Raw genomic sequence first — 26,026 nt, forward strand, 5'->3', positions numbered from 1 at the left:
TTGTTCAGGATTGCTACGTCTGTCTGGGGTCCTTTATGCTTCCATATGAGTTTCAGTGGGTTGTTGTTGTTGTTTTCTGTTTCTGTAAAGAATGATGTTGGTATTTTAATGGGCATTGCATTGAATCTGTAGATCCCTTTTGGTTGGCTAGCCACTTCAACAGGATTAAGTCTTCTGATCCATGGGCATGAGAGAGTGTTTTTATCTTCTAGTGTCTTCATCTGTTTCCTTCTTCCTTGTTTTAACATTTTCATTGTTTGTCTTTCGCTTCACTTGTTAGATTTTTTTCTGTATTTTTGAGTGTGTTGTGAACAGGATTATTTCCCTCATTCCTTTCAGATCTTAATTATTTGTTTGCATCGTTAGTATATAGGAAGGCTGCTGATTTTTGTGTTTAATTTTTGTAGCCTACCACATGACTGAAAGTGTTTATCAGCTCTCAGAATTTTCTGGTGGAGTCTTTTTTTTTTTTTTCATGTGTTTTATGTGTATGAGTGCTCTACGTGCATGGATGCCTGCATGACAGAAGAGGGCATCAGATCCCACTATAGATGGTTGTGAGCCGCCATGTGCTGAGAATTGGACTCAGGACCTCTGGAAGAGCTGCCAGTGCTCTTAACTGCTGAGCCGTCTCTCCAGCCCCCCTGGTGGAGTCTTTAGAGTCTTATGTATTAAAGCATAGAATGTGCAAATAAAGCAATTTGACTTCATCCCTTTCTGTTTGTATCCCTTTTATTCCCTTCTCTTCCTGCTCTGGGTAGGATTTCCAGCACTATATTGACTAGATGACAGTGGACAGACACCTTTGTGTCGTCCCTGACTTTAATCGAACTGCTTTTTCTCCATTTAGCATGCTGTTGGCTTTACGTCATGGTAGACACCTTTAGTTATGTATGTTTCCTCTGTTCCTAGCCTCCTGGGGGCTTCATCATGAAAACGTATTCGGTTATGACAAAGGCCTTTGTCTGTATCTGTTGGCTTGATCCTGTGATTTCAGTGTCCTTGAGTCCATTTTGTGATGTATTACATTTATTGATTTGCATATGTTGAATGGTCCCTGCTTCTCGAGAATGAAGCCAACTTGCTTATGGTGAGTGATCGTTTTTGGTGTGTTTTTGAACTCAGGTCACAAATCTTCTATTGAGAATTTTTGGGCATCCAAGTTCATCAGGGAGATTGGTCTAGGGTTTTCTTTTCTGTTGTGTCTTTCTTTGGTTTGGGTGTCAGGATAATGCTGGTTTCGTGTGTGAATGTGCATGCGTACACATGTGGAGGACAGAGGACAGCGTGTAGGGCATGGTTCTTTCCCTCCACCTAAAGGGTGTCCAAAATCCAACTCAGGTTACTAGGCTTGGAAGAAAACACTTTTACCCACTGAGCCCTCTCCCCATCCCAGGTTTGACCTTTCTTGTCTTGCTAGGCCCTGAAGAACATCATTTAATTATTTAATTGAGGTCATTCTGGTTTTTAAACTGGGTACTTACAACTGTGAACCTCCCTCTTAGGACCGCTTCCATTATATTGTATAGGTTTATATATGATCCATCTGCATTTATTCAATTCTAAGATTTTTTTCCTTCTTGGTTTCTTCAATGACCCATCCATTCATCATTCTACAGTGTGTTGTTTAATATCCATGGGTTTGCAAATTTTCTCTGGTTTCTATTTCTTGATGTCTAACTTTAGTCCACTGTGATCCGACAGAATAAAAGAAATTATTTCAGTTGTCCAGTATTTGCTGAGACTTGCTTTATGTCCTAATATGCGATCAGTTTTAGGGGAAATTCCTTGGATTACTGAAAAGGAGTATGTATTCTACAGCGTTTGAGTGGCACAGTTTGTAAATGTCTGTTCTGTCCTTCTGATCTGTGGTGTCATTTAATTCTGTTGTTTCTTTGTTTACTTTTTTTGTCCAGATGGATTATCTGTTGGTGGGAGTGGGGCACTGAAGTCATCATCCACTGTTACTGTGTTGAGATTAGTCTATGACTTTATATCTAGATCAGTGGTTATCAACCTTCCTAACACTTCAGCCCTTCAATATAGTTCCTCAGGTTGCTGTGATTCCCCACAACCATGGTTATTTTCGTTTGTACTTCGTAACTGTAATTTTGCTGCTGTTATGAATCATAATGTGAATATCTGATGTTCAGGATATCGGATACTTGAGCCCAAAGGAGTCACGACTCACAGGTTGAGAACCAGTAACCCACAGGTTAGAATCTAGATCAACTATTTGTTTCTGGGTAACCTCGAGGAAGTGGCTGCTAGTCAGACACTGTGACAAGTCAGCATCATGTGACTGCTTCATTAATTAGTATTAAACAGATTTGCACTGAGTACCTTGTGTGGGTCAGCAGCATAAAGAGCCCTGCTAAGATACAGTGGAGGGCAATTTTAGCAAGAACTCTGCCATCGTGAAACTTACCAGTCTAGTGGAGAAGAAGATCACCGACTGCGTGATCTCACAGTTATACAATGATGACAGATGTTGGAGGGGTGGAGGTATGAAGAGGTAACTCATGGGGGCGCTTCTCAGAGGACGGGACTAGTGTGCAGTCTCCTTCCAGTGTTATCACTCTGCACCTCTCTTTCAGGTACCTAGAAGGAAACCACTTAACAGCGGTGCCCAAAGAGTTGTCCTCGCTCCGACAGCTGACGCTTATGTAAGGAGCCTGCCACTAGGCAGGCGTTTGTTTCTCCTTCCTGAGATGGTGTGGGACAGGGGGAGTAAGAGAGAACAGTGCTTGCTATGACAGATGCAGCAGTTCTCAACCTGCATGCCTGCATGGCCATGCAGGGAGAAACAGCTGGGAGGAAACGGACCAGGCTGATGTTGGAGGATTTGCCCAGCAAGGCCCGTGTGTGGAAATAGTCAAAACGTATCATTCTGGGCTCTGAACTACCTTCCCATTGGCTTGCCTGTGACCTTCCAGGCCCCAAGCTGAATGCCTGAGCTTTCTGGAATTCCAGTTTCTTGCAAACTGTGGCCACACTTAGATCTGCCAGGAGCACAAGCAGGCATCCCTTCTTCCTTCTCTGGTTTCCCAGAAGATATCCAAGTAGATGGTTTAAACCAAGGGCCTTCAATAATGCCTGCTACAAGCTTCAGTCCTCCAAGAGCCTGAAAACTCTTGAATGGGAACCGGAGAACCTGGGCGTGGGAGAGACCCATGAGCTCTTTCCCTCAATAATGTCACTGCTCTGCCTTGGTGGGACCTAGAGGGGTAAAGTTATTCCTTGGGTGATTGATAGATGCCCATGTCTGCTTGAGAGGGGTAGGATCCAGTCCACAAGAGACAAGCAGGGTTCTTTCACAGTGAATATCAGAGGCCCACTAATGAAAAGTTCCAGAAAGCCTCTGTTTGGTCCCCAATATCTGTATGAACATTTCTCAAACTAAGAGCTATGGACATCTGAGACCGGATCATTATTGGTTAGGAAAGATGTCGGGATTATCATGAGAAATGAGGCAATGACCTTGGCCTCTATAGGAAGCCAGTAGCACTTCTCAGTAGAGTCAGCCAGAACAATGTCTGGGACGTGTCAGGGTAGAACAAAAGTGCCCCCCGTTGAGAACCACTGTTCTGTAGCCGTGGTCATGGACTTCTGCTGTGGGGAACTGCCCAGGGAGGAGCTGTTCATGCTGTCATTTCATACTGTTGCCACGCCCACAGACAAGCATTTTCTCCAGAACATACAGGCCGGGAACCCTGGCTTCAGAAGATTCAAAAGCTCCTTGGGTGATTCCATTGTGCAGCTAATAATCACCCTGCTGTTCTGGGAATTTGTCTCTAAGGAAAAGCCAGGAGGCTGTAGTAAATAGAGATCTCTTCTCTCATTAGCGTTGTTCCTCCTAAGAGATGGATCAGATGGGATAAATAAATGACAGAAAGAGGGCTGGTGATAAGAGTTGACCAGGGGCCAGTTGTGCTGGGGCACACCAGTAGGATTTCTGAAGGAGATGGAAGCAGGAAGATCATTAGTTCGAGGCCAGCCTGGGCTACACATTTTTTTAGCCAGGCAATAGTGGTTGTTGCCTTTAATCCCAGACCTCAGGGGACAGAGACAGGTGAATCTCTGAGTTCTAGGCCAGCCTGGTCTACAGATTCCAGGACAGCCAGGGCTACACAAAGAAATCCTGTCTCAATTTAAAAAAGGAAGGAAGGAAGGAAGGAAGGAAGGAAGGAAGGAAGGAAGGAAGGAAGGAAGGAAGGAAGGAAGGAAGGAAGGAAGGAAGGAAGGAAAAGAAAAGATTTGATCAGGGGAAGAAACATACTAGAATAGGGAGAAATTGTTTTCTTATGTGTTAGGTTTTGTTAGAATGAAATGGATGAATAGGCATGTAATTGAATGATTTAATCATGAATGAGTTTATAAATGGATGATGGGTGGGCAAGGACAATGTGAATGGGAAAATTAACATTTGGATCAATGGATGGGTGATAGTGGGACAGTTGGAAAATGAGAAAGTGAGTGGATAAATATGAGAATGGGTAGACATACAGATGGACAAATGGAGATGAGTGAGTATGCAGCTAGACGGATAATCACATGTGTGAGGGAATAATAGGTGAGTGGGTGCATGGACAGATGAATGAGTGCATGGATCGGTGGATGAATGGGTGCATGCGTGGTAGTGAATGGACTGATTGATAGGTGGTATACTCATGTAATAGTAGGTTGTGGGCTCCCTCAGGTACGGCTAACAGGAACTCATGGCTTTTCTGTTTTCCTTATCTAGTGACCTGAGCAACAACAGCATCGGCACGCTGACCAATTACACCTTCAGCAACATGTCCCACCTCTCCACGCTGTGAGTACAATGGCATCTCGTGTTTAACGTTCATGGGCATGGCCACCCAGTCTTATAGCCCCTCAGTCCCTAGGCACCTTGCTGTCTTGGTCCTTGGGGCTTTGGCTGCCCTAGTGAAAGGCAGACTTTAGTCATCAGAAGATACAAAAAGGAGAGGTAGGGGCCTGGCAGATGGAGGAACTGTAAGCTAATTACCTCTGAAGAAGGCTGTCTTTGGAATGCCTTCTGGGATACATGCATGTTCTTTACCAGTGGAGGGTTTCCTACACAATTATATTTTGCTCAGACCCATTTATTTCCCATTAGCTCTGCACGTTGTAAGCACACACCATTTGACAGTGGAGGGGGGTGGTGGGAAAGCTGATTAGAGAGCCAGTCTGCTGTGGAACATTGGGGTGGGGGGGGACCAGCTTAGGAGCTTCCCGGAGTGGTAGGAGGTTTCTCTTCCCTCTGTATTACAGTCCCTTTGTCGATATATTAACCCAGGAAAGTTGGAGGAAACACTTGCTTTGACGGATCCAGGGTGTAAACAGTGTACCCACGAGAACAGGAGCAGTCAGCGGGCTCACATTTCTCTTTCCACAGGATCCTGAGCTACAACCGGCTGAGATGCATCCCTGTCCATGCCTTCAATGGGCTACGGTCACTCCGAGTGCTGTGAGTCTTGGGGCCTTGGGTCTGCTTACATGGATAATAGCATGAGCTCTCGCCTTCCCCACCGTCCTTGGCCACCATTCACGGCCACTCAGCCACCCTTATTTACTCCGTGGGGTAAAGAGAATGTACTCTATGAACCAGCCATTCCTGAGGCTCAGCACACTGCCACTCATAAACCTTTAGCTAATCACCCACCCCCTCCAGTCTGCACTTGGCTGTGTATCCGATAGGTCACCCCACCCTGTGATTAGGGAATTAGGCTACACTAATGTGTCCTCCCTCTCACAAGCACAGAGTGGGGCATGGGGCCACGCTGTGATGAGCAGGCTGCTCCCAGGTGCTCACTATGGCTTCAGAAGGGTGGTGCGGCATCCTCTGCAAGGACCAGCGATGACAAGCTGGAAGGCCAGGCGCCATCCATGCTCAGAAGGTTGGCTTACAAGTATCTTTTACAAAAAAACCAAAGGTTTTAGGTCTGGGTACGATGACACATGTGTGTAATCCCAGTCCTTAGGAGACTGAGGCAGGAAGAACATGAGTTCAAACCCAGTCTAGACTATTTAGTGAATTTGAGTCTAGCCTGGACTACCTAACAAGATCCTGTCTCAAAAAAAAAAAAAAAAAAAGTCAAAGTTTTAACAAGTTGCCAGCATTTAAGTATAATTTAAATATTTAAGTATAACCAGCAAATCCTGATGTCTGCCTTCTCTTGGGAAATCAAGAGTCCTGGCCATTACCTGAGCTCTTCCCCTGCATTTCTGCAGACAGGTTTGCACAGACTGCATCCTCCTCATTCATTAACCCTCATACCTGCCTAGTTCTGTCCTACCCCAGAGTTGAGGGCAGCTCCATTGAGGCAGATGAGCTGCACACAAAAACTAGAAGGCTCCAGAACTCTTCCAGTTCCCAAGTGTGGCTCTGCCCCTCCCTCCCTGTGTGTCTATCTTCTCGCCCATGAAAACTGGATGATGGTGGTAATTGCCTTTCCGAATTTTAGGATTAAATGAGATGTGGCGTTGAAAGCGCACACCACAGCTCTGGCTACTGTGACTGTGGAACAATGATTCACCTGTTGTTCTGGTCTCAGTGGGAGCTGCTGGAGCAGGGGGACACTGTGCTGCCCCAACTCCAGGTCCATACCTTTCTACCTTGCGCTATTTTATTGATAAAGGAAGGTGTTGTGGCTTTTTCCGCTATCACCTTTAAGGGATTTCCTCATGATGGTAGAGATGTCATCCTCCTCTTAAACTTCTCACCTATATTTTTCTAGTTCATCATTATTGTAAGAGTAACCCCCATATTTGAAAAGGTCAGGCCGGGCCATTCCTTCTCCTGATCCTTCACAATAGTGCTGTGAGCTTGAGAGGATGATACCCGTTTTAGAGATGGGAAAACTGAGGCCTGGCTGATGAAGTAACTGGCCTAGTGTGCTGAGTCCAGCCTCCTGCCTCAGTGCCATCAACAAACAGCATCCAGCAACCTGGTCCATTCCAGAGGCTCTGGACTGGTGTGATTTATTAAGATCTGCAAAACACCCATGTCAGCGACAACTCCCGCCACATGTCATCTGCACTGTTATTAAAAATCAATTCTCTGGGGGCAGAGAAGTGCCCATAGTGACAGTGTGCAATCTGTTATTGTCACTTATTTATTACCCACTCTCTCCAGGGAGTTCGGGAATGGAAACATCAGCGAAACCATTTCCTTATTTCCAGCTGAATGCAGTAGTGGATAGGTCTCATTCACCCGGCCCAAAGCCAGCCCAGCTTCCCCTGCCACTACATGCTGCCCCATCCATCCCGGCCCCCAGGCTGCCCTCCAGTCAGTCTAATGCTGGGTGGGTCGGATGGCAGGAGACAGACCTGCCAGTTTTAACTGAATCTCCGTGTATGGGTTCAAGACTTGGAGTCGTTCTGATGGAGATAAATCAAAGATTCTGAGAGAGGGAGAAATAAGTTTTCCCCTTCCGTCTGTCTGTTAACTGGGGGGACGATGTGAGCATCACGGCATGCCAGGGGTTTCCTGTTCCACAGCTCCTTGTGTGTCCTAACTCAGCCTCACTGCCATCATGAGGTCCCAGGAATGCATGCCTGCATTCAGCACCAGGGAGCTTGCCTTTTGAGTTAGCAGTCAGCAGCAGGCTTTACCATGGTCATCCTAGAAACACTGGGTCTTGGGGATAAAACCGATCTCAGAGCCTCTCACTCCAACCAAGTGCCTCAGTGGGGAGCAGCCATTTTCTGCACCAGGACCGATTCAGGAAAAATAACAGCGTTTATGGGCTACATTTTTATGATATTTGTATCCTTTCTTCTGGTAATTGCACATGTAGGAATTTACACTACAGAAAAACCCCAAATGAGGGAAAGGCTCTATAAATCTGAGTCTTTGTTGTGTTGTTATTTTTAACCTAAATTTTAAATATTACCTACCAGGACCACAGTGGGGAAATGTATAAAGAGATTATGGCACAACTAGTCAATGAAACACAGTTATTAAAAGAGATAGAGATGAAAACTAGACACAGCGTGGGAACGGGCTGACTCTTTAGCTATTGCGTGGGAAAGGAAACTTAATTATATCTTGTAAACACTGACACCAGTGAGCAGAGACTAAAGAGAACGAGAGAAAGAATGGCATGTGGCTGGCTTCTGATACTGATTGAGCAGGAAAGGAGACTGCTACATGGTGGCAATTTAGGGAGCTGGGCAAAGAGGAGGCCGGTTTTACTTGTTTTTTTAGCATGTGTTGTGTTGAGTTCATGCGTGTGAGTGTAGGGACACGTGGAGGTCAGAGGACACCTGGGTGTTGGCCCTCAACCCGAGACAGAAGCAGACCTCCCTTCTTCTTTCTCTGGTTTCCCAGAAGATGTCCCAAGTAGATGGTTTAAACCCAGGGCCTTCAATAATTGCCAATTATCTGTAATGATGTGCATACATACGTGCAAGCACATGTGTGTTTGTGTGTGTGTATCTGTTTGTCTATGTCTGTCTCTGTGTGTGTCTGTAGGTAGTGTGTCTATGTATCCGGATCTACTTAACTGTCTGTTTCTCTTTGTGTGTGTGTATGTGTGCGTGTGTCTGTCTGTCGTGTGTGTGTGTGTGTGTGTGTCTGTGTGTCTGTGTGTCTGTGTGTCTGTGTGTGTCTGTGTATATCTGCTTAACTGTCCATCTCTGTGTCTGGCTGTCTGTCTCTCTGTCTCTGTCTGTCTCTGTCTGTCTCTCTCTCTCTCTCTCTGTGTGTGTGTGTGTGTGTGTGTGTGTGTGTGTGTGTGTGTGTGTGTTAGTGAGTGCAGCTGAGTACATTTCAGAGAACAAGACAGGAGAGTAGTCGGGAATCCAAGTACAAAACATTGTGTGAGGAAAAAACTATTTTCTCTACTTCCCTTGTGATGTAAAACAGCTAGTGAGAACATTCTTGTGGGCATTCTTGTCCTTCTTTGGGGATCTGTGCACTCTTAGGGATCTTTGCCCCACACAGAGTCACATGCTTTATGTATGTGTGGTCCAAAATGTCACTCCCCAGTCCCACACAGGGGCACCTGGAATCAGTTAGGACAGGGAGTGCTGCTCCAGTGTGTACAGAGGGAGAGACTGAGACATTCATCATCCTTCAGGTTTGTGGCTTCTCATCCACGAAGCAAGACTGCACTGTTGAGACCCATGAGGAGCTAAGGACAGCGTGGAGCCCTCCTACGACGTCCTCATTAGGGGCTCCAGATGCTCTTTGTTACCTTCCCAAGAGGGACCTCTCTGCCTCACCAGAGAGCTGGCCCACCTCTGACAGCTTGGCAAATGCTTGGTGGTGAGCTGCAAGGTAGTGTTGGCAGCCTCCAGACCATGGGGCAGGCTCACTCCTTGAAAACAAAACCAAAAATGAACATGATGGGTCCGTCTAGGATTGTGAGTCTTTGGCCAGAGGGTGCACGCCTTTTAATCTCAGTACACTGTACACATAATAATAATAAATAAATAATTCTTTTAAAAAGAAAAAAAAATAGCAGGAACTTTGCAGTGAGGAGGAACTCTTAGAGATACTCCTGTCTACACTTGTCACTTTGGAGACAGAGACAAAAAAGTGGAAGGACTTGTTCTTGACCAGTCTCTTCCCTAATGCCCTCAGTGGACAAGCTGCCATGCTGGCCTGGGAGGCTGGCACAGACAGTAAGGGAGACACCATTGCTGTTCTCTAAGAGGGGACATCGTCAGACTGAGAAGCATGGGCAACCCAGGTGACGCCTGAGAGAAGAGCCACAAGCCACAGTGAAGGCGTCACCACACCCCGCCCGCCATCTCAAGGTTCTCTGACAGAAGAACCCTTTCTGGAATGTCATTATTGGTGTGTGTTAAGCCTTCACTGTTCACTGCCCAAAGAATAAGGGCTTCTGTGACATTGTCATATTCTTCAGCCTTTGAGAAGCATGCCTCTATTATACCCATCTCACTTAGGAGTAAACTGAGGCTGAGTAAGAGTAAGTGATTTGCCTAAGATAATGCAGTTGGGATTTGAGCCCTAGACTGTTTTCTTTCCAAGTCAGTCCCGTTTCTAAGGCTGAGATGAAGCCAATGAGGCTCACTTAAGTAGAGAAGGGAGTGAGGAACATTCTAGAGGATGACAATATGACCACCCTGTATAGACACCTTAAGATCAAGGGCAAATATGGAGGCTGGAGTGTTGACTCAGGGAGTAAGAGCACTTGGTGCTCTTCCAGGGTACTGGAGCTCAGTTCCCAGTACCTACATTAGGTGATTCACAGGAGCCTGTAACTGTAGCTCCAGAGCCTTCAACGCCCTCTTCTGGTCTCTATGAGTACTCACATGCACACACACACACACACACACACACACACACACACACACACGTAAAAGAATTGTTGTTGTTGTTGTTGCTGCTGTTATTGTTTTTGAAAGGACAAATGTGTGAGAGGCTTACAGGAACTTTCAGGTGTGACTGCCAGGCAGATTTCATGTTAGAAGCAAAAGGGTATGGCCAAATCGCCATTAGTCTATACAGAACCAAAGCTGAGCTCCTAACCGGAGGTCTTTCTACCTCCCTCCCAGCCTAGTTGATACCTGTCTTTAGTCTTATGCATCTCATACTCAAAGACTGAGCATTGTTGATTGGAAATTGACATGTTTCCATCCCTTACCCAGGAAACGTCTCATTGGAATTAAAGGGTTGTGATTTGGGGAGTGGGGGTAGAGTTGGCTGGGTAGGGAGGTGGGAGGATCTGGGATGAGTTGGGAGAAATAAAAAACCTGATCAAAATCTATTATATGAAAGTATTTTTTAGGTTATTAAAAAAAGGAGAAGTAGGATGGCGGACTTGGGACCGCACTGCCAGTGTTCACTATATCTTGCCTCCAGTCCAGAAATGGAGTCATGGGTCTCACTAGTGCCTTAAAATTGTTGGAAAATATAATTACAGGCTTCTAACTTATGTGAGCAATGCCTTGAGAGGACTGGCCTTAAAATAAACCCAAGAACAAAGTGGAGTACATAGGAACAAAGTGACCATGCCCTGGGTCCTAGAATATCTGAGGCCTTAAGGGCTTTGTACCTCTCCCTCAACCGTCACGGCTGGCTGGCTTATTAAGTACTTACTATTATAATAGGCCCTTCCTGACCAATGGAGAGCAGACCAACTCAACTACCTTGGCGCGGGAGGATATATCCTTCAAACAACTGAAAAGTTCAGGGTAGACGGTGGCTCTGGGACTAGGGGAAGGCACACCGGAGATGAGTACCGCTGTCTCGCCCCTCCGCCCTCTTTCATGCATGGGTTTCCCTCATGGGTGGGGCACATTCATCTCCTCGTTCTGACCTGTGGCGCATCCTCACCGGCTGCGAGGTTTCTCTTGAGTGGCTTAGCAGCCTGCAAAATAAAATCTCCTTTGTAAGTCTGAGTTCCAGAGGGAGCCCCAAGGATGTCCCTCCCTGACCCTAAAGGGGAGCTCCTACCGTCCTTCTGAAGGTTCGAGGGCACCTGGGCTGGAATGAACAGATAACAGAGAGACGGTGTTCAAAACTGTGGACATGTGTGTGTAGGCAGGAGCTACACAAAAATGCAAAGATGCGGGAGGCCGGATGGCTGAAGCTTACGCCTCTTCAATGGACAAGGGCGGTAGAGTAGGCAGTAGAGTACTAAGCAACCTCAGAGGGGTAACGAACGGTGTTTAGGAGAGTCAGTGAACCCAGGGGTCAGACAGTGGCCTGGGCCAAAGTCCCCGTAGACTTAGGGTGTGATGTTGGGTTTTCAGTGTCGTCCAAAAAGGGAGTGTAATCTTCATGAGGAGCAAAATGTCACTAAGAAGCTGAATGATGACCGTGGGTCTCTTTGATGGGTTGGGGCCACAGTCCACATGGGAACTCCAGGGACAGTCCCTTCCTGTGCCTCAGGATAGAAAGGGGAGCAAGAGCAACAGGGTGGGGGATGGGAGCAGGTCAGAGGGACCATGAGGCTGTTCCTGCTGCCAGCATGACAAAGCACAATGCATAAGACTGTGAGTCAGAGGCAGGCAGATCTCTGAGTTCGAGGCCAGCCTGGTCTACAAAGCAAGTCCCAGGACAACCAGGGATACAGAGAGAAACCTGTCTTGAAAAACAAAAAGAATATGAAAAAAAAGACTGTGAGTTTACTGAGGTTACACAATCAGCCTCACACTAGTGTTTGTGACACTGATTGTCCAAACCAGGCAAGAACTCAGATAGGTCCCGCCATGTCTATGCAAACTGTGATCACCTGGGCATTCAGAGGTCCCAAGGTTCAGACAGCCCAGGTATAAGGAGGGGCAGGTAGGTGTCACACTGCTCTAATGATTCCATCATCTGCATCTGACAGTTTGCCTTTAGCAGACTGAGAACAGTGGTTCTCAACCCTCCTAATGCTGCAACCCTTTGGTACAGTCCCTTATGTTGTGGTGACCTCCAGCCATAAAATGATTCCGTTGCTACTTCCTAACTGTAATTCTGCTACTGTTATGAATCATATCTAAATACTTTTGGAGATAGAAGTGTGTCAAGGGGTCACGACCCATGGGTTGAGAACCTCTGGTCTAGAGCATGGCACAGAGGAAGTATGCCTATTCAGCATGTACAAGGCCCTGGGTATTCTGCAGGAGAAGGGAACTAAGCCCTTGCCATAAGCAATAGGAGAACCCCTAGCCCTTTCCCCGTGAATAGTGGTCCCAGAACCAACAGCATCAGTGCAACTGGGAGCCTTCAGAATCTCAGGGCCCACCCTAAATGTAGATCAGACTTGTAAATCTGAATTTTCACATCTTTATTAGCATATATTAATCACACGTAATAATAGTTTTCATTATGACATTGCATGTGTATAACATGTTTTAATCATAGTCATGCCCCATTTTCCTCTCTTATCTCCTTACCACTTTCATGGATCCCTTCTTCTTCTTCTCCCCATTTCTAATTTCATGGTACTTTTATTGTTTGTTTGTGTGGTACAGTGAATTACTGACAGGGGCATATCCCTAACCCTAAACCCTAAACCCCTAATGAGGGTTGTTGTTTTTTTAATACTTTAAATTTTTATTTATTCATTTTATGTGTATTGGCGTTTTGCCTGCCTACATGTCTATGCACCACACGTGTGAGTTATGGACAGTTGTGAGCCACCATGTGGGTGCTAGGAATCAAACCTGGCTTCTCTGGAAGAGCAGTCAATGCTCTTAACCACTGAGCCATCTCTCCAGCCCCTAAAACTGAGAAGTTTTTTTGTTTTTGTTTTTGTTTTGTTTGTTTCGTTTGTTTCTCTGTTTTTTTTTTTTTCAGGAGTATGAATACCTTTCCAGTGGCTATACTACTGTAGAAAATGTTTCTCCCTAGCCCAGCAACTTATAGATCACCAGGGAGGGGTGGATCCCCCTCCATGACCCCTCCTTACCCATCTAGACAGAATGTTGATAGGTTCAGTCAGTCTTGTGCAGATCTTATACAAGTTATCATAGCTGCTTTGAAGTCAAGAACGCATCAGTTATATCCTGTCCAAAAGTCAACCTCCCACACCAACACCCCCACTTCCTCCAGTTCTTAGGAATTTTCTGCTCTCTGCTTCACAGTTTTCCCTAAGTCCTAGAGAGGGTCAGATTGATGCCCATTTATGGCTGAGTCCTCAACAGTCATTTCCTCTCAGCACTTGGGCAGTTACATCTCTGCAGTTACCACTGGCCCTACAAAAAGAAGTTTCTCTGACCAGCTCTAACAGCTGCACTAAACTAAGCTATAAGTGTAGTTATCTAGAAGGCACTTTAATGGGAACATCATGTCCACTTTAAAAAAAAAAAAAAAAAAAAGTAGCAGGTTTCTCCCATGACCTCTTCTGACACAGGATTTTGGCCAGGTAGTACCAGACTTGAATTCCAATGTGGACTAAGCCTCAGTTCTAAGTAGAGAGCAGTCAGTTACCTGCTTTCCCCTGCCCAGCACTGACTTACTATTTCAACAGTGGGCGCATGTTGCCTGGCCCGTCAGTCCTATAGAACACAAGGTCACAATTATCTCCCAGCAGCCTGCATAGCACCGCCTGGCTCTGACAGAGCCACTGGGGAGGAAGCTTCCAGCTCAGTTCCAACGCGATTTCTCTGTGCTCTGAGACCAGAGCATGTGGGATCTTCAGCAAGAAGGTCTTCTCCCTAACTCTGATGGGCAACGAACTACACTTGCAGATAACTGTATTATTCTAGGGCCCTTAGGGGAGGCAGCTAGCCCATCATAGCACTAGGACTGGGACTTACCAGTCAGTGGCATCTGGGAGCAGCATTAGCCACCCACACAGGGTACCTCCATTCTAACTCCTATTTTTTTAAGTAAGTAAATATGAGGTTTCCTTATGATTTTCTCATACATTTTTAGTTTTGGTTTAACCTCCCACCACCTTCTCTCCCCCATGTCCCTGTCCCCATTGTCCCTGTCAATCATCAGTCAGCACTTAGGAAATGCTAGATTCTTTCTGCATAGTCTAACATATGCACCAGAATCTCACAGGACAATCTGACTGTGGTCTTTCTCATTTGACATTTAGAAACTGAGGCTCGAGAGAGAATAAGCCTTTTTGCCCAAGGCCCTACAGCTGGCCAGTGGCAGAGAGGCAGTCTGGAAGCAAGCAACCTGGCTCCAGAATAGATGGCATTAGCCACAGTGTATCAGACACAAAACATCCTCTCTGAAACTCTAATGGTTCCATTAGGTAGATGTGGCCCTCTCGGCTTCAGGTGTAAAAACTGAGGCCAGAAAAGTACTTTATCCCACCCATGTTCTACCACCAAAAGGAGCTGGCTTCTGATTCCCACCCAAGTTCATAGAGTTGGGAAGTACATCCTCTTCCTCCCCAAGCTCTCAGCCCCTCCACCCCTGCTGCTGCTGTAGACAGCAATGGCCATGCCCCGCCCCTCCAGTAATGGCTGTGGCACCCTATATCACTAGCTGTGGGGCTCTGGGAACCACAGAAGCGTGGCTGGGCTGGGTGAGCATGTTGGGCTCAGTGGGGTCACTTACTAACCTGTGCCTTCCGCCTCAGAACCCTCCACGGCAATGACATCTCCAGTGTTCCGGAAGGCTCCTTCAATGACCTGACTTCCCTTTCCCACCTGTAAGTAGCCTCTTTCTCAGTGTGCGTTGACTAACAGCTGAAACTGGTGCCGGTGACAGCCACAGTGTCATCACTTTGTATTCTTTCCTTGTGTCAGGCAGATGTCCCTCCATATGCACAGGGGACTGGCTCCAGGAGCCCCGAGAACCCGCAGATGCTCAAGTCACTTGTGTACAATGAAGTAGCATATGCAGAGCATGCCACACATCCTCCTGTGTACTTGAAATAGTCTCTGGACCATTTCAGATGCCTACTACACTGTAAACACTTTGTAAATAATGGAATAAGGACCCAACTGAAGTCCAGGTTTATATGTGTTTGTTATAGATGGAACTTTTAAAAATTATTTTGGGCCCACCGTTGGTTGGGCCTGCAAATAGGAAACCTGACATTCAGAAGGCCGACAGGAGCTTGTTTTTGAGCTACTGTATTCCACCTGTATACAATGTCTTGTTTCAGAAGCCTTCAGAGGCATCATCAATCCTGTCAAATGATGTGAAAGTTTGAGCCCTTCCTGTACCCTAAACACATTCAGTGAATTATCCCCTGTATTTCTTATAGCATTAAGGCAGCTTATTCCCTTCTATGTGAGGACACTGAGACTTAGGGAAGTTAAAGAATTCATCCTGAGGCTGCACAGCCGGCCAGTAGCAGAATGGCAGTCCAGCTCCTCAGCTGCCTTGACTCCAACGGGCATGTGCTCAGCCATTCTGTAGTCCATCCTTACTCTGCTCAAGGAAACTGAGACCATCCGTAACAGGTGACAACCTGAAAGTCACCCATGAAGCCAGTGAGACTCCAGAGTAGAGCTCAGTTTCCCTGACTCCCGGGCCAGGCCTCTCTTCCCTAGCTGGTGTTCTCGGGTAGCATTACCTTCTGGGTACCTATCTCTCTTGGTAAGTTTGCAAGATCGTATTCTTCCTCTGTATGTATTTTGATTATTTTCGTGTTGTGTGCATAGGCTACAACAGTGACATGTATGTATTCTATAAATCAAAAATAGAAAGGCTAAAGAATAGGCTTGTGTGTATGTGTGTGTGATGATGATGATGGTGGTGGTGGTGGTGGTGGTGGTGATGTTTTCTTCCCAATCACTTTGGAGAAGTGTACGTTCAACTCTGGCCCCATATCTTCAATCTCACCTGCTTGAAGCTGTTTCAAGCAGAACCTTCTTTGAAGGGCATGTCTTCTAACAGACCCTGTGCTTGAGAGCCACATGAGAAGGGGGCCAGAGGTCCAGAATGCTTTCCCAGAGAGCCATGATTGGGGTAGAGTGAAGGACAGAATTTTCCAGAGCAGTGAGAACAGAGCCTCAGAAGAGGGGTGTCGCTTAGGTGGGAACAGAACATCTACTGAACTGGAAATGGACCCTGGAAGCTTTGATTGTGCCTGTGGATGTGTGTTCTAGTCTGCACACCAGACTCCTCTAATTTAGTTTCAAAACCTTGAGTTTTCAGGGAGCCACAGATGGGGAGCCTGTGGGCCAGGCCAGGCAGGGCCTAACTTCTTCTTCTGCCTCTTAGGGCCCTGGGAACCAACCCTCTTCACTGTGACTGTAGTCTGCGTTGGTTATCAGAGTGGGTCAAGGCTGGCTATAAGGAGCCTGGCATTGCCAGATGCAGTAGCCCAGAGTCCATGGCGGACAGACTCCTGCTTACCACTCCTACCCACCGGTTCCAGTGCAAAGGTAGGTGCTGCCTGCCCACCACATCTCTGCCCTCACAGGGTCGATCCGATGTGTTTCCAACATCTAAGCACATGTGACTTGTAAAACCACAGCCTATCTCATGCATAGGCAGACCGTATACTTTATCTCCACTTATAACCCATTGTAAATGCTGTATACAAAGTTGTTATACTGTATTGTTTAGGATCTTTATGACTGGTATGTGCTTAGTATGGACACAGTTTTGTTCTAGATGTTTATGATCTGTAGTTGGTTGATTCTTTGGATGTGGAATCTGCCTGTGACATCTGTGAATACAGAGGGCTGACTCTACTCACTGACTCCTTCTTTGTATATTTTCCATGGCTGAGAACATCTCTAATTTGCATTCCTCAGCCAGTAATATTAGCATCGTCATTATACTATTTGATCTCTGTGTCTCTCTCTGTGTCTTTCTCTATGTCTCTGTCTCTCTCTGTCTCTCTGTCTCTCTCTGTCTCTGTCTCTCTGTCTCTCTGTCTCCTGTGTGTGTGTGTGTGTGTGTGTGTGTGTGTGTGTGTGTGTGTAGGTCACTACTTGTGGGAATTGGTTATGTCCTTCCATCATGTGGCCCCCAAGGACTGAACTCAGGTCCACAATGCCAAGCACCTTTACCCCACTGAGCCATCTGGTTGTCCTTGTACATGTGATTTTTATTGACTCATTATAACAAACCACTCCTGAATTTTTTTTTTTCAAGACAGGGTTTCTCTGTGTAGTTTTGGTGCCTGTCCTGGATCTCGCTCTGTAGACCAGGCTGGCCTTGAATTCACAGAGATCTGGCTGGCTCTGCCTCCCGATTGCTGGGATTAAAGGGGTGCACCACCACCGCCTGGCTCACTCCTGAATTCTTACATGGCAGAGTCTAAGTTAAACATGTTTTTATGTATCATTTTATTTAACTCTTACTTATTATGTGTCAACTTAATTCCCCAACATTTCTATGGGTAGATATTTATAGTACTCTCATGTTTAATATTTGGAACAACTAAGCCTTAAAGAGGTTGGATGAGTCTTTCCCACTTGGCGGTATTGAGGGTCAAACCCAGAGCCTTGCTCATCTTGACAAACATCTCCTACTGAGCCACATCTGTATCTCAAATTAATTCACAAGAGCACGCCATGAGGCCCCCAGGTTTTTCTAACTTCTGACCACCGCAGGGCTGCTGTTTTCTACCACAACCTACTCAACTCTGTCTTGGTTTAAAGTCCTCCGTGTTTGATTTCTCCCTTATGGTGACTGCATGAAGTATTTCTCTGTTTGATATTATAGCCTAAGATAAGATTCAGAGACTCAAAATGACTGACTTAAAATATGTGATCCTCGAATGATTTGCAGAGTTGATTTCCCAAAAAGGCGGTAATCAACTTGGGCTCTCATTAGCAGCCTCCGAGTGTCTTTTCTTAGAGAATTGGTTCTTTTGTCTTACTTTGTAGTCAGGGCATCTCCTTCATTCTATCCACCTTTAAATTTGGGGCACCCTGAATTCAATTTCAGAATTTATTTCCCATTTGCATTGAACATTTGTCTGGTGGTGCCCTCTGCTCACCTCCTAGCATCTCAGTGCTCAGTTTTTTATTTTCCCTTTAAATGTTGCTGTGTCCCGTGTGGCTGCTGAAAACAGAAAAACATTCCGTTGATTTAAAGGCGATTTTAACTTTCTACTTCCTGTTTCTAAGACATCTGATCTGAGGCTAGAGGGACTCAAATAGCCCTGGAACAGTGGCACTCAGTCTGGACGGGCGTCACCTGAGGAGCTTTGAAAACCAAGGGCAGGTTATCTATGGGTTGCACTGCCCGGCATGTGTAAGGTCGGGTTGGAGCCCCACTGCTTGCCAAATAACCTTCTGGGTTCCACAGTCGTGGTGTTGATTAAACAGATGTGAGTTACAGCCTAGGCATGGGATGTAGGCTGGTTCTGCCTTGTCCTTGTATGTCAAGAGAAATCTCTGTGCCCCGGGAACCCCCTCAGTCAGAGGCAAGCATGGTCAGATGGTTCCTCTCATTCTCATGTAAGCCTAAGTTGGACCTACAGGTCCTGGAGCTCCCTGGAACCCTTCTGTTCATCTACCCACAAATGGTCACCCACAAGAATGAATCTCAGCCTGTCTCCAGGTTGAGAACTGTTTGCTCCAGATCAGTTAAAATTCTGACATTAAATAGGACCTATATATCATGGCTCATGCTCAAAGCTGTTTGCAGCAATGGTCATAGCCCCTTTTTGCATGTGAGGATCATGGCCTCCTTTCAGTCCTTACCAAAAACAAAACAAAACAAAACCACAGGAGATATTTGAAACTTCCATGGGTGAAAAAGGCAAAGCGTTCCTGTCAGCATCTTTCTGTGTGGCATCATTACCACTAAGGTCTTGCAGGAAGGACTCTCCGTGTGTGCCTTTGGCCTTGGCAGCCCTCCTTGGTTATTCTGTTGGAAAGGGCTTGGCAGGGGCCAAAAAGAAGGAGAAGGTCAAAACAGAGCCTGTGCCCAGAACTTCCTGGAATAGAAGACACGCAGGAGGGTTCTAATTATGGTGCACTGTTTGCAGATTAGCACCCAAATCGGAACAGGCTAATTACAGTAATTGATTTGACTGCAGAAGTGCTGCTGTGTGATGTCCCACTGTGATTCGTACTCACTGGACAGTGGTTGAGTTAATGGGACTCTTGCCAGATTGGATGTACAGCCTCAAGAGAGCCAGCTGCCCTCTGGGTCTAGAGACGGGAGGGAGCCAGAGCAGAGGGAAGGGAGGTGAAGTTAGCCGACTCAGAGCGCTGCCATCCACACTCTGGTTTCCCTACCCAGGGCCAGTGGACATTAACATCGTGGCCAAGTGCAACGCCTGCCTCTCTAGTCCGTGCAAGAACAACGGCACGTGCAGCCAGGATCCTGTGGAGCAGTACCGCTGTGCCTGCCCCTACAGCTACAAGGTAAGGCAGGAGGCTGTGCCCACCACTCGTGCCCAGGCTCTTCCTTTGTCCTGGCTGCAGAGAGACCCAGAGTAGCCTGGATCACTCTACAACACAGGTGACACACCCCGTAGGTGGCATTAGCCAACAATATCACTATTCTGCACAGTGGCTAAGGCTAAGGTCCATCAGAGAGGACCCATGGAATCTTGACAAGGATGTTTTGAGATGAGAAAGAAATGCTACTGCTGCATTTTCTGTGTGAGTCACAGGGAGACTGCAACCAGGGAGGTAAAGGGTCCTTTAGTAAAGGCGTCCCTTGAACCCAGTATCCTGACTGTCATTCCAGGGACTAAGGGGATGCAGGAATCGAGGACTCAATAGTCCGGGGCTTCCAAGCCTGCCTTCATAGTTGACAAGCCCAACAAAAGGATGAGGCTTCCTGTCCTCCCATCCATCCTACCAGAAATCCAGGCTACTTCCAAGACAGTCTTTCCCCCTCTTCTTCTTGCCCAGCACAATCCAGAACAAGCTACACTGTCTCCATACTAATATGTATGGAGTATGAGCCGTGCTTTCTGCTTGGCATTTGGCTCACCCTTTCTCCCAGCAAACCTACGAAGAAAGCCTATTATACAGATACAAAATCCAGGCTTCGGTAGGCTTAGGATTGAAACTCAAGGCTATGTGGCCCCAAAGACAAAGTCCTTTCACCTGAAGAGGTTCCTGAATAGCCAAGCCCCTTTCAGTGCCTCGCTGGGATCAGCAAAGCTGTGGCTCAACGCTCTCCGTGGGACACTCAAGATCCCAGCTTTCCAGGTACCATCTGAATGTACTGGACAAGCCAAGAGCCCAGAGCAGCCCACAGCCCATCTTGTGCACTATCCGCACAGGCTGAGTGATGGGAACACGGTGCCTGCATCCTCGAAGAACTGTACATGTCCAGTAACAGGCTTGAAAGGCAGTTTCTGGGGAACTACCTGGTGCCTTTCTCATGGACACCCTGGCTGCTAGCAGACGGTGTCAGAGTGCCACCTATGGGCCTGGAACAAGAAAGCCCAAGCATCGCTTTTAAAGCTGTCTGTCCCTGAAGCCTTAAATTTAGCAGAGTCCCAGGACGGAGATTGAGAATGACGTAACTCAGGGCACAGATCCACTGAGACCTCTGTGTATGTGTTCAGTGTAGGGAGAAGGCATCTCAGGCTCTGGAATGATAGAGAAGCATGTGTGAATTGTTGCTTTGCCATGTGCCAGCTGTATATCAATGACCAATGACTTCACCTCAGCCTTCTCTGGACACTGGGACACGTCATCCCACAGGCTGTGAGAGATAGATATGCAGTCATATGTGCAGTACATCTAGAAAAGGACCTGGCATGCGGGAAGTGCATGATAAGCTAGCACGTTGCCACCTTTGGCCTTCTGCCTTGCCGGCCCGCCACTCACAGACTGTAGTGTGAGACTGGCCGTCAGTAGCCTGGGCACCCTGCTGCTTTCGTGTGGGTTTCACACATGTTGTAATACTGCCTTGGGAAAACAGAGTTTTCTAAGGATGCAGGGCCATTGCTCTTGGTCTTCTGTAAGGCCAGGCCTTAATGAAGCAGTTGGGGGTGCATTAGCTCACACAGCACACTTAATCATCCAGAGATAGCAGCTCTTAGCCTCATTTGAGAGATGAGCTAAGATTTGCAAATACAAACTGCTCACCCGTGCTCCACTGCCTACAAAGCACAGATGCCGAAACCAGCCTAGTCTTCCCTAGGAACTGGCTCTCCGTTCACCTTGCCCTCCCACCTGAGAGGGGGAGCCATCCTGCTCTCCAGTAGAGTTGTAACAAGGTTAAAAACACATCACATGTGTGCTTCGCCTGCCTACATTCCATGTGACCTAACAATCTTACCACTGTTCCAGGATTCGGGGAAATCAAATACATTCTGATTATTTTTCCACCACTTCATGCCATATGTTCGGTGACTCAGAGCAGTACTTCCCAAGCCTTTGGGTGCCCAAGAAGCTTATTAAAATCTAGGTTCTGATTCATGAGAGCTTGGGTCAGACCTGATATGGTATATATTTAACAAGTTCCCAAGAGCTGCCCAGGCTACTAGTCCAAGGACCACACTTTAAGTAGCAAGGTGTCTTAGCAATTCCCCAGCCCCCTCTGACCCATAGATTCCGCTGAGGGAACTGCTCCTAGGCTCTTAGAGAAAGCCAGTAGCCTAGATCCTGTCAGAGAGGGGAGATGAGGTGGGCTGGAGGACAGAAAGAAGATCGAGGAACATCCCAAGTGCCATCGATTTGAGCAAAATGCAGTGAGAGAGAATTGAATTGGGCTAATTAGGCAGACATTGGAAATGGTGATTATTTTTCAAGGACATGTAAGTGACAGAAATCTCCATCTCCAGCCCCAATTACTGTGTTTTCAAGCACCAGGACATGCCTCTTAGATTTCTGTGCTCTGCCTAGAGGTCTAAAAGAGATCCTGCACACCACACCACCTTTTGGAGTCAGGGAGGATTCTGCCTGGGCCAAGTGGTACTTGCTTACCTCACCACCCTTCAGGCCGGGTGGTACTTGCGAGATCACCAGAGTAGACGGGCCAGATTACAGACAGGGTTGGGATTGGGGGGTCCCCGCTAGATCATTTTTGAGGTTCCCTTATCCTGCCCTTCATACTTATCTCTCTAGTACCACTACCACCCATGCATGCATCCCTGAACTTTTGAGCATACTCAGCCCTGTCCCAGGCCTAGTCATGGTCGTCACTGCTGTTATTTACAGGGCTGCATCACCTATACGGTACCTTGCAGGTAATGTGATCCTGCAATGGCAGTGCAGGTAGACACTGAGCATCCCTTAAATCAGTGCTTCTCAACCTTCCTAATGCTGGGACCCTTTATGAACCCCAACCATAAGATTATGTTTCATTGTTACATCATAACTATAATGTTGCTGCTGTTAGGAATCTTAATGCAAATATCTGGTATTTCCAATGGTCTTAAGTGACCCCCCATGAAACCTACAGGTTGAGAGCCACTGCCCTCTCTGAAATGCTTGAGACCAGAAGCATCTCAGATTGCAGGTGTTTCCGGATTTTATAATACTTGCTTGCATATGCACACTAAGATACCTTGGCACTGGGGACCTCAGTCTGTGTCCCAGAACCCATGTAAAAAGCTAGACATTATGATGCCTATGTGTCACCTCAGAACTGGGAGTCGGAGACAGGCATGGTCATGGAGCTCGCTGACCAGCCAGCCTAGACAAGTCATCAAAACTCGGGTCTCAGTAAGAGACAGGCCACTGCATTAGCTCAGCGGATAAAGACACTCACCACACAAGCCTGGGGTCATGAGTTGGGCATCCAGATAAAGTGGATACATGGGTATCCATGTAAAGTAGAAGGAAGGAACCAGCTACCAACTCCACATATTATCCACTGACCTCACATGCACTGCAGTACACACCATGTGCACGTGTGCATGCATGTGTACACACACACACACACACACACACACACACACACACACACACACACACTAAGGTATCTGGAATATAGAATCCAACGCTAATAATGAAATTAGCCTGTTTCATATATACATGTAGCCTATAATTGTAGACGTTTTTATTATACCTGCATTTTGACCAGGATGCATCTCCTGGGGTCAAAGGTAGAATTTTCCACTTCTTATGACCTGTCAGCACTCAAACGTTTGATGGTTTGGTATACTTTGAAAATCTAGATTAGGCATACATACTCTACCTCACTCCCATTTCATGGAACATAAAAACAAGATCCAAGAGAACTAATCATTTCCTTCAGGCATCTAGCAGCCAGCCCAGACTTGGCTCCGATACACAGCACTCCAGAGCCCAGGTTTTTAGAGGAACGGAATAAATGGCCCAGCATAGAGGTGCCTGGTGCCGAATTCGGACTCAGCTGTCTGGGTTCATCTGTTGGCCGCCTGTTTCCCTGACTGCTGTGTCGTCTCAGACCTATTACCTTCTTTTCCAAGTCTGCCTTCCCTCTCTGTAAAAAGGAGTGTAATGACAATTGTACCAATCTCATAGGGTTCTTGGGAACATTATATGTAATCGTGAATATAAAACACTTAGCATGAGACCTGGAATGGAAAACGTGCTCAATAACGTGAGTGAGAATTCATATTACACTTTCCATTCCAGACATTGACTTTCAGATGGAGGCCCTGAGTCACTGTGGCTTCAGGTACAGCCAGATAGCTCCTTAAAGCACACTTTCCCTCTCACTCTCCCCTCTGAGAAACCTCTGGGTGGAGCACGGACTCACGTAAAGAACCAGACAGGCAGGGACAATGCCTTCCAGCTACTGGAGAGGGGCCTGGGGCTCTAGCATGCAGGTGAGTAGGAGGATGCATCTGGGCCCATGGTGGAGGCTAGCCTGGCCCAATGCCTCAAGCTCAGTTGGCAGTAACCACTCAGCCAGGAAGCCCCAGTCCCATGCCATCACAGGCGCTGGCAGCCACAGAAGACGGGACAGGCTCATCTCGGGCAGATGGTGAGCAGGTGGCGGTGGCAGTGGGAAGGCTCCCATGATCACCCTGGCCTGGCAAGCACCCAAGTCACTGAACCCATGGCTCAAAAAATATATGCAGCAGACACCTCCCCAGGCCCGGAGCTACTAGGTGCTGCCACATGCAGCTTGTGTGTCCCAAGAAAGTACAGGATCCATGTCCCAAGTATAGGATCCTAGTCCCAAGAGAGAAGCAGGAGCCATGGGCCAAGAGGATCCCTGGGATGTTAGGTCTGTGCCTATAGTCTGCACCTTGGGGGTCACCTACTCAGAGCCTTTGTCCTCATTTTTCCTTCTACCTGGCATGATCATCCCCACCTGCCACCCACTGGCACCTTCTCAAGTCATGCCTACCCTGGAGAGGAACCTGGTCCAAAGGAACTCTGCCTCACTCCAAACCATTACAGTTCTCAGCCTGGCCTGGCCTTGGACTAGGGAGCAAATGCAAGCACTTTTAATAGGAATAGAAGTAACAGGAATAGAAGAATGCCAGCTCAAAGAAAATATTGTCAACAAAAATCATAAAAGACAATTTCCCTATCCTAAAGAAGGACATGCCTATAAAAGAACAAGAACACCAAAGAGATTGGACCAGAAAAGAAAGACCCCTTGCCACATAATAATCAAAACACTAAACATACCAAACAGAGAAAGAATATTAACAGTTGAAAGGAAAAAAGGACAAGTAACATATAAAGGCAGACCTATTAGAATTACACCCAGCTTTTCAATGGAGACTCTAAAAGCCAGAATGGCCTGGACAGATATCCTGCAGGCTCTAAGGGACTCCACTGCAGACCAACCAATCAAGGAGGAACTGAGGTGGGATGCCACTTTACAGACCACGAGTCTACAGGTTATACCTTAGTTCCCCCTGCTCAGGTTGTGGGTTATATTTAAAGCTCAGTGAAACAAATAGCAATACCATCTGTTAGCTTTTCCAGACTGCCTACTGTGTGCCAAGGATGTTACATAATGCACCATGCTTCCTTCTGTGAAAACTCCCATGTGATTCTCCTAGCGACCCTGTCCGAGGTTAAAGGGCTTGTGTCCACCATCAGCCAGGAAGAGGTAGAGCTGGAAACCAACCTCCCCAGGGCCCCCAACCCGTACTCATCCCCACAGTTTAGGACAGAGACACCTGTGAACTCCGGAAATCAGTCATGCTGGAGCCTGAACTCTGCACTTCCGACATTCCTGCCCCTACTCCTGAGCAGTGACCAGAGACGATGACTCCCTTTGTCTTATGCCGACCTCCTCACTTCCACCTCAGCTTCATCCCAGAGGCCGTTGGGAAGTCCCTGGGGTCTCCCGGGTCAGAGCAGCCATCAGAGGCCTCCCTCACCAGATGCTTTCCCCCTATCTGTTCCTCAGGGCAAGGACTGCACCGTGCCCATCAACACCTGTGTCCAGAACCCCTGTCGGCACGGAGGTACCTGCCACCTGAGTGAGAGCCACAAAGATGGGTTCAGGTAAGAGCTCAGCCCTGGCCTTCCCTCTTCTCAGAGAGCTTCTGGGTCAGACTCCTCCTGTACCGGGATGATGTCAGTGGGGGAGGCATTTATCTCTGCTCTATACAGGAGGAAACGGAGGCGTCAAAGGATGGACCTTCTCAGAGATACAAAATAGCATCACATATGATGTACACAAATACAGGGATTTGAATCTAAGTGCCAGCCTCCACTCTGTGAGCCTGGAGGTCTCCAAGGGAGGCTGTGGATGCTGCTCAAGTCAGAGGAAGGGACACTGGCCAAGAAACCCACCCACCTGGTGGTCCCA

General features: G+C 47.1%; 1 protein-coding gene across 1 annotated transcript in view; it reads left to right on the forward strand.

Moving 5' to 3' along the window:
• Slit3 (slit guidance ligand 3) overlaps positions 1 to 26,026 on the forward strand; it is a 603,162-nt gene that overhangs the window by 536,912 nt on the left and 40,224 nt on the right. The window contains exons 21-27 of the mRNA XM_028858254.2: positions 2,598 to 2,666; positions 4,745 to 4,816; positions 5,402 to 5,473; positions 15,012 to 15,083; positions 16,607 to 16,770; positions 19,592 to 19,716; positions 25,622 to 25,719. Of these exons, the coding sequence (XP_028714087.1) occupies positions 2,598 to 2,666; positions 4,745 to 4,816; positions 5,402 to 5,473; positions 15,012 to 15,083; positions 16,607 to 16,770; positions 19,592 to 19,716; positions 25,622 to 25,719 (672 nt within the window). The remainder of the gene's footprint in view (positions 1 to 2,597; positions 2,667 to 4,744; positions 4,817 to 5,401; positions 5,474 to 15,011; positions 15,084 to 16,606; positions 16,771 to 19,591; positions 19,717 to 25,621; positions 25,720 to 26,026) is intronic.

The sequence above is a fragment of the Peromyscus leucopus genome, chromosome 8b (assembly GCF_004664715.2).
Source record: "Peromyscus leucopus breed LL Stock chromosome 8b, UCI_PerLeu_2.1, whole genome shotgun sequence".
NCBI lineage: Eukaryota > Metazoa > Chordata > Mammalia > Rodentia > Cricetidae > Peromyscus > Peromyscus leucopus.